Source organism: Sinocyclocheilus anshuiensis, unplaced genomic scaffold (assembly GCF_001515605.1).
Source record: "Sinocyclocheilus anshuiensis isolate Anshui unplaced genomic scaffold, SAMN03320099.WGS_v1.1 scaffold2493, whole genome shotgun sequence".
Classification (NCBI taxonomy): Eukaryota; Metazoa; Chordata; class Actinopteri; order Cypriniformes; family Cyprinidae; genus Sinocyclocheilus; species Sinocyclocheilus anshuiensis.
This window is the reverse complement of record NW_015549322.1, coordinates 165,114-174,052: the sequence shown is the minus strand read 5'-3', so window position 1 is coordinate 174,052 and position 8,939 is coordinate 165,114. Positions and strand designations below refer to the sequence as shown.

The 8,939-nt window shown below is 38.0% G+C and overlaps 1 protein-coding gene across 1 annotated transcript in view; it reads left to right on the top strand.

Annotated features, from left to right (window-relative positions):
- The window catches only part of LOC107656894 (cadherin EGF LAG seven-pass G-type receptor 2-like), a 56,503-nt gene that overhangs the window by 34,567 nt on the left and 12,997 nt on the right, over positions 1–8,939 (top strand). The window contains 9 exon segments of the mRNA XM_016444831.1: positions 339–522; positions 626–727; positions 2,198–2,292; positions 2,366–2,575; positions 3,742–3,925; positions 5,007–5,325; positions 6,121–6,288; positions 6,370–6,496; positions 8,325–8,525. Coding sequence (XP_016300317.1) covers positions 339–522; positions 626–727; positions 2,198–2,292; positions 2,366–2,575; positions 3,742–3,925; positions 5,007–5,325; positions 6,121–6,288; positions 6,370–6,496; positions 8,325–8,525 — 1,590 coding nt within the window.

Genomic DNA, 8,939 nt, shown 5'->3' with positions numbered 1-8,939 from the left:
TTAAATTGTAACATTATTTCATTTTGATATGGTTTAAGTTGTAAAAAAATATTAAATTTTTTTTTAATTGATGGAATTTTTTTACTTTTTAATTTTAATATTGTATAATAGGTTATTATTATTTGTTCTGTTCTGTTATTTTTATTTTGTTTAGAATATTTTATAATATATATTTTTTAATTATATCATTTTATATATTTATATTTTATTGCTAGCTACTGTGTAATGCTAGCAAGTCCAAAAGTCATCCAGTCCCCCAAAAAGCAGAGAGAATTGTCATCAGGTTACACAAATCGCAGCAGACTGCAGTTGGATGTTGATATTGTTTGTGTGGCCAGGACAATCACTTCCGGCCTGCGGCGAGCGCGGCGTGTCTGCTGTGCGACTGCTACGCCGTGGGCTCGTTCTCGCGCTCCTGCGACCCGGACAGCGGTCAGTGTCCGTGTAAGCCGGGTGTCATCGGGCGACAGTGTGACTGCTGCGATAACCCCTTCGCTGAGGTCTCTTCCAGCGGCTGTGAAGGTCAGACTCTCAGACACACGCTCATCAGGCTGTCATGTGTGTCCCACAATCCCTCAGTAACACGTGTGTGTGTGTGTGTGTGTGTGTGTGTGTGTGTGTTCAGTGATCTACGACAGCTGTCCGCAGGCCATCGAAGCAGGAATCTGGTGGCCGCGGACCAAGTTCGGTTTACCAGCGGCCGTCTCGTGTCCGAAAGGATCCATGGGTACCAAACAAACATTTCACACTCACAATGTTATTTTAACATTATTATTACATTAAGAATTATCATTTTATCAGATTACAATGTGCTGACTTTGCCATGGTAAGAAGATAGATGTACTTACAATTACATATGGAGCACAAAACCAGTCATAAGGGTCAATTTTGGTGTGATTCTCTGGTCAGGACAATCACTTCCGGCCTGCGGCGAGCGCGGCGTGTCTGCTGTGCGACTGCTACGCCGTGGGCTCGTTCTCGCGCTCCTGCGACCCGGACAGCGGTCAGTGTCCGTGTAAGCCGGGTGTCATCGGGCGACAGTGTGACTGCTGCGATATCCCCTTCGCTGAGGTCTCTTCCAGCGGCTGTGAAGGTCAGACTCTCAGACACACGCTCATCAGGCTGTCATGTGTGTCCCACAATCCCTCAGTAACACGTGTGTGTGTGTGTGTGTGTGTGTGTGTCAAATATACCCCAGCGACTTAACACTGCTTTTGTGCTGCAGGGTCACAAATTACCATTTTACATCTTCGTACGTGATTTAATCTATCAGATATTAGTGTTAAAACTGTGTTTAATGGTGGATTATGTAAGTATATTAAATAATCCACTTGAAAATCGAGAAATATCAGTATTTCTTATATATTTACTTCAATATTTGTGGATTTTATTTGAAGCTTTACACTAGATCTACATGAAACATTAAAAGTACAAAACAGTACTGTACTCATTTTTATTTATTTATTTTAGTTTTATTCAAACTTTGAAGTAAACTTTGTGTTAGAAATATTGTAGTGGCATTGTATATGTTTGCAGGAACTGCATTTATAACCTTTTTATTAATTTAATTATTATTAGTTAAGCAAATTCAGTTTGATTTTTGTGTTTCACTTTAGCTAGAAAACTTTTAAATCCACTTAAAAATCAAGAAAAATGAGTGGAATATTTGTTGACTTTCACACCAGATTTACATGAAACAATCAAATTCCAAAACTGCTAATGCTAGCTACAAAAGAAGTATTGTTATTTTGTTTTGTTTTTCATTTAATTTGCATTAAAAAGCTGTTTCAATGGCTTCATATCTGTGTGCCGGAACTGCAAATCATTATCATTATTCATTTCATATTCATAAATGATATCTTATAACCTTTTTTGTTTTTTTAATTATTATTGGATAAGTAAATCCAGCGAGACTTCTGCGTTTAATTTGAGCAAAATCTGCTAGAAAACTCTTGAAAATGAAGTAAAAAATTTGTAGATCTAAACAAAAACAATAAACCTATAAACTACAAAACTACTAAAGCTATCACCAGAAAGGTATTTGTTTTTTATGTTATTTAGTTAGTCAACTATTTTTACGTACTATTTTAATAGTGTTATGTTTGTGAGCAGGAACTTCAAATTTCATTTTTTTAAATTTGATTTAATCTAGTTTTACATTTACTTAATATTTTAATTGCATTCTATTTGTGCGCAGGAACTGCGATCCGTCACTGCGACGAGCACAAGGGCTGGCTGTCTCCGAACCTCTTCAATTGCACGTCTGTGAGCTTCAGTAAACTCAAGACACTGGTGAGAATCTCACGCAAACCTCTCGCGATACAGCGTGATCCGCGCATCCTCATGTGTGTTTTCATGTCTGCAGTCGGAGCGTTTGGCGCGTAACGCGTCTCTGATGGATTCCGGTGACGTCCAGCAGATGGCGGCGCTGCTGAGTAACGCAACGAAGAACACGAGACAGTTCTACGGCAGCGACGTGAAGATCGCGTATCACCTGACGCGCGCCATACTGCAGCACGAAAGCAGCCAGCAGGGCTTCAACCTCACCGCCACGCAAGACGTCTTGTTTAACGAGGTACACGCGCATAGCTGCAGCGCTAACATGCTACGATAAACACGTTGCGCAATTTATTTTTTGTGTGTGTGTAAAAGAAACCATGCATATTTCAGTTACCTCATAATTTAAATAACGCAAAAAATAACGCATTATGCGTCATTGGTTGTTTTTATTGGGAATACTAGTTCATAGTTCACATTTTAAAAGTAACAAATTACGAACAGTTACAGATATTAGTGTTAAAACTGTGTTTAATGGTGGATAATGTAAGTGGATTAAATAATCCACTTGAAAATCAAGAAATTTCAGTATTTCTTATATTTCGTAACTCAAAAAATAACGCATTATGCGTCATTGGTTGTTTTTATTAGGAATACTAGTTCACATTTTAAAAGTAACAAATTACGAACAGTTACAAACTAAAAGTAGTAATGCGACTAACTAAACATGTTTAAGCTTTGTCAAAATTTTTCTCTCATATGTAGCAATAAAAAGTCCATTATAATGCATTATTTCTAAATTGTTCAACGCATTATTAAGTGTGTTATTTATAAATTTGTTTGTTACCTCATTTAAATAATGCACAAATTAACCCTAGTGAAAAATAAATATACTAAAATCTATTTGAAACACTTTTGTTTCATGCCAAACAAATACATTTACATATTTATATGCTTAATAAAAATATACACGTAATATACCCTAAACTGTTATACTTAAAGCCTTCTAAATTTGAACAACTAATTTTGTACTTGATGCACTTTAATTATGCAGAAGTAGAGCTGAAGTACAACTAAAGATACACTTAAGTATATTTGATTGTGCTAAAGTGGAACTATTGCAAGTATTCTTCAGGTACACTTTTTAATATCTTGCATTTAAAGACCGATATTATTTTAAGATCATCGTTAATAGTGACATGAAACCACATTTTAGACTTAATATTAATAATAAAGTAGTACTTCAAATAAAGTTTAATTAGAATTTTTTTTATCGGTAAGTCTCCAGCGATATGTCAGTAAATATGTTAATAGACTTGAACTATATTTAGAACGAAATAAACATATTAATTTTATTATTTTTATTAGGAATACTATTTTGCATTGTAAAAGTAACGATTTTTAAGTAGTTACGTACTAAAAGTAGTTCCGAACTTTTTACTTTGTGATTGGTCGCTGTGGCAGCACCTGATGCACGTGGGCAGCGCTATACTGTCGGCGGAAACACGCGGACACTGGGAGCTCATCCAGCAGACGGAGGGAGGCACGGCCACACTGCTGCGACAGTTCGAGGAGTATACGAACACGCTCGCGCAAAACATGAGGAAGACCTACCTGAGCCCCTTCACCATCGTCACGCCCAACGTCGGTCTGTTGTTTAATTCCTTCACTGATTTACATGCACAAACCCTCCATCCGTACAAAAATGACTGACATGCTAAGAGTGTTTCTGATTGGCCAAATATCTGCAGGCCACGCCCACAACCTCTTTAGTCAGTGATAGCGACGCATGTGATTTATCACATCACAACATTTCATTGAAATCTGTCAAAGTAGTAGGGACATTTTATGTGTGATAACCCCCCCCCGCACACACACACACATTTACATTTCAGTTTAGTTTTTGGTTTATGGTCTTATTTTTCTCTTTTCAAAGTGTATTATCATTTATTATTATAATCTATAATTGAAATTAATTATAATAATAGTCATTATTAATGATATTAATAATGATTTATATTAATTCTATTGCTTTTTGTGAGCTCAGTTAACTAAAAAAACTGTTAATTAAATCCAGTTATAAAGAAAGTTAATCCAGTAAAAACTTTGAGTTTAAGATTGGCAAAATATGCTGGAAAATTGTTGAAAATAGTAAAATTATAATTTAATGAGGAGCTCATTATTTAATTATTTAGTAAAGTAAATCAGCAAGACCTTTGAGTTTTAGATGGTAAAAAAAAAAAATCTGTTGGAAAATGTTAAAATATATAATCTTTTTATTACATTTTTTATTTAAAATATAATTTAAATACTAGTTAGTTTTGTAATCTTTTTATTTTTTTATTATTTATGTAGTTCTGTAAATCCAGCAAAGATTGGCAAAATCTGCTGGAAAAAAATGTTAAATTATATAATATTTTATTTCAATTCATTTAAATGTAAGTTGTTTATATTATGTTTTATTTTTATTTATTTTATGTTAGTTTTTATTAATCAAAGATCTTTGAGTTAAAAATTTTTTTGTAGTATTTGTAGTATATTGTCTACACTAAACAATATGATATCTATCTATATATATATATATATATATATATATATATATATCTATCTAATCTATAAACTACTGAAGTTAGCTACAAAGAAGTATAATTTTAATTGTTTAATTGCATTTAGTTTGTTGCTTAATTTCTGTTAGTTGTTTTATTTTGTGTAAATCTGTATTATTCCAGTCATCTCCATCGATCGTTTGGAGAAGATGAATTTCGCCGGCGCTAAACTGCCACGTTACGAGTCTTTGCGCGGGCCACGCCCACTCGACCTGGAGACGGCCGTCACTCTTCCCGACTCGGTCTTCATCCCTGCCCCTGAGGGCAAAGGTCAGCGGCACAATAGCGAGCAAATCGCAGAGTCCGGCAGAAACCACACAGCGAATCGGAAGAAACGTCACCCGGACGAGCGCGAGCAGGACGCCATCGCCAGCGTCATCATCTTCCACAGCCTAGCGGCGCTGCTGCCGGAGCGATACGACACCGACAAGAGGAGCCTCAGGTGAGACCAGATCAGACTAGACTAGACCAGACCAGACTAGACCAAACTATACCAGACCAGACCAGACCAAACTAGACCAGACCAAACTAGACCAGACCAAACTAGACCAGACTAGACTAGACCAAACTAGACCAGACCAAACTAGACCAGACTAGACCAGACCAAACTAGACTAGACCAGACCAGACTAGACCAGACCAAACTAGACTAGACCAGATCAGACTAGACTAGACCAGGCTAGACCAGACCAAACTAGACCAGACTAAACTAGACCAGATCAGACTAGACTAGACCAGACTAGACTAGACCAAACTAGACCAGACCAAACTAGACTAGACCAGACCAAACTAGACCAGATTAGGCTAGACCAAACCAGACTAGACTAGACCAGACCAAACTAGACCAGACTAGACTAGACCAAAATAGACCAGACCAGACCAAACTAAGCCAGACTAGACTAGACCAGACGAGGCTAGACAAGACTAGGCTAGACCAGACTAAACTAGACCAGACTAGACTAGGCTAGACCAGACCAGATTAGGCTACACCAGACTAGACTAGACCAGGCTAGACCAGACCAGACCAAACTAGATCAGACTAGGCTAGACTAGAATAGGCTAGACCAGACTTGACTAGACTAGCCAGACCAGACTAGGCTAGACCAGACTAGACTAGAACAGACTATACCAGACCAGGCTAGACCAGACTAGACTAGACCAGACCAGACTAGGCCACACCAGACCAGACCAGACATTTACAGACTCACTGATTGATCTAACGCTGTGTGTGTGTTCAGGGTTCCCAAGCGTCCGGTCATCAACACCCCTGTGGTCAGTATAACGGTTCATGATAACGAGGAGCTGCTGCAGCACACGCTGGATAAACCCATCACAGTGCAGTTCCGTCTGGTGGCCACTGAGGAGCGCTCTAAACCCATCTGTGTGTTCTGGAACCACTCCATAGTGTGAGTACACACTCGTACGTGTGTGTAGTGTAGATATGAGGAGGTGTTTGTGAGTGAGCTTGTGTTGTGTTGTGTGTGCAGCGCTGGCGGTCCGGGCGGCTGGTCTTCTAAGGGTTGTGAGGTGGTCTTCAGGAACAGCACACACATCAGCTGCCAGTGTTACCACATGACCAGCTTCGCCGTGCTCATGGACATCTCACGCCGAGAGGTGACTCGACTCGACCTAACCCAACACTAACCTGATCAGAAGTTAGTTGCATAGGGTTGGTCTCTTGGGGCAGAATACTTTATACATCCTAGCAACATCCCACCAACTACCTAGCAACCACTGAAAATGCTCTAGTGATTTTTTACCACATAGCAATGCCCTAGCAACCACCCAGAAAATCCTACCGCCCATCGATCACTCAGAGCTAGGGGTGTAACAGTACACAAAAATGACGGTTCGGTACGTACCTCGGCTTTGACGTCACGGTATGGTTTCGGTACAGCAGGAGGAAAAAAATACTAAACAAATGTTTTTTTTTTAAATGTATTTATTTTTTATTAAACAGTGGTTTACTAAACACATTGCTCTTTCTTTAAATAATTCAATTATAATTCAAATTTTCTTATGGGTAAAAATCTACCTCAGCTTATGCTCTAAACTATAGGGAGCCCTTTTATATTACTATAAGTTTACAATTAACAACACAGCCCAAACTTACTTTTAATTACTATTTATTTTTAAACATGATAATCAACACTTGACTTAAAAAATTGTATGCAAACATGTAAATTGCACATAATGCAGTTTTTAAATTAATTAAATTCTAACATTTCTATTTGTTGTTGAAATATATTGATTTACGCAGTGACTTGTTTCATAACAGATTTATTTAAACATACACTAAATAATTAAGACATCACTAACAGGTTAAGTAAAATGTAATGAGTATTTAGTCTAATATTTCGTGAAATGCACTTCTCTAGACTTAATTTCTCGAGCAAATAACGAGCTGTAGACACAGATGACTTGCCTGAGGTAAATGAAATGCTACGTGACGTTGTTTACATGCTGTTTTAATGACGTCTTTCCGCGGTTGAAACACTGATTGAGCGATTACGTGAGGCGTCGGATGTTCATTCATGTTTATTTCACGTTAAAACTAGTAGGAAAGAGGAAGGGGTGATCGCGCTGCTGTTTGAACTGAGGCGTTTATACAGCGATTATTATTTGAATTTCCTGATTAAATGGATTTAATTTGAAAGATGAGACTTTGTTTATCAAAAGTAACAATGTAGTATAAAACTGAAAGTTTCCAATGAAGTTTCACTCATGCAGTGGTTAAAACAATGCTGTATTTGTTCGATATGCACATGCGTACCGAACCGAAAGACCCGTACTGAAAATGTTCGGTAACGTAAACACCCCTAATCAGAACTAACCTTGTCAAATCCGGTGACTAGTTCTTCCTCTGAAAATGAGTTTCATCTCTTCTGTCGAGTCAGGTATCAGCTACTTCCTGTTTACATTTCAGGTACTTCCTGGTCTAGACTTCTTGTATCCTTTGAGTCAGATCACAGAGTTTGTGTTCATGTGAAAACTTTATTTGGTGGTGAAGAACCACGTATAAACCAAAGTATACTTTGTGCTTAAATAAAGCAATAAGCCTCAAGAAGCCATGGTTTACAGTGAATTTATAAGAGCCAGGGGGCAGGGTGTTAAAACTCCCTTAGCTGTTATAAATTCACTGTAAACCACGGCTTCTTGGGGATTATTGCTTTTATAAAACGGTTATTCCATATACGTAGCAAGGTTTCACCAAATAAAGTGTAATGATATTAATAAAAACAGTATTCTTCCACCAAACAATGTAGCTCCTCAGAAACAGTTGTGGTTGCTACAAAGTGGTTGCCGAGCAACACACAGAAACAAAGAGGTGTGTGTTTGTAGAGTAATTTACAACAGCTTCGAACGCAGCTCAGCCAATCAGAATCAAGCACCGGAACTATCCGGTCTGATAAGTCTGAATAAACGCGTGTTTCTGCTTCAGAACGGAGAGATCCTGCCGGTGAAGCTGATCACATGGAGTTCAGTGGGCGTGATGCTGGGCTTCCTCTTCCTCACCATCGTCTTCCTCACCTGCCTGCGGGAGGCGAGCAGCAACAAGACCAGCATCGTCAACAACGGTGCGGCCGCGCTCTTCATCGCGCACCTCGTCTTCATCCTGGGCATCAATCAAGCCGATAACCCGGTAACGCCCACTTCCTTCCGGATTTTTAAAAAACTGGAGCGTCATGGTTTTTTACTCGCTCTATCATGAGCACAACTCATGCCAACAACCCATAATATAACTGCAAGCTTATATATACTGTATGTGTGTGTCTTTATATATACTTAATATACACAATACACAAACATATATTATGTACACAAAAACGTTTAATTTGGATGCGATTAATTGTGATTTATCGTTGCCCAGCACAAACTTTATTTTATTTTATTTTATTTTAATATGTGAGCCTGCAGCACAAAAGCAGTGTTAAGTCGCTGGGGTATATTTGTAGCAATAGCCAACAATACATTGTATGGGTCAAAATTATACATTTCTCTTTTATGCCAAAAATCATTAGGATATTAAGTAAAGATCATGTTCCATGAAGATATT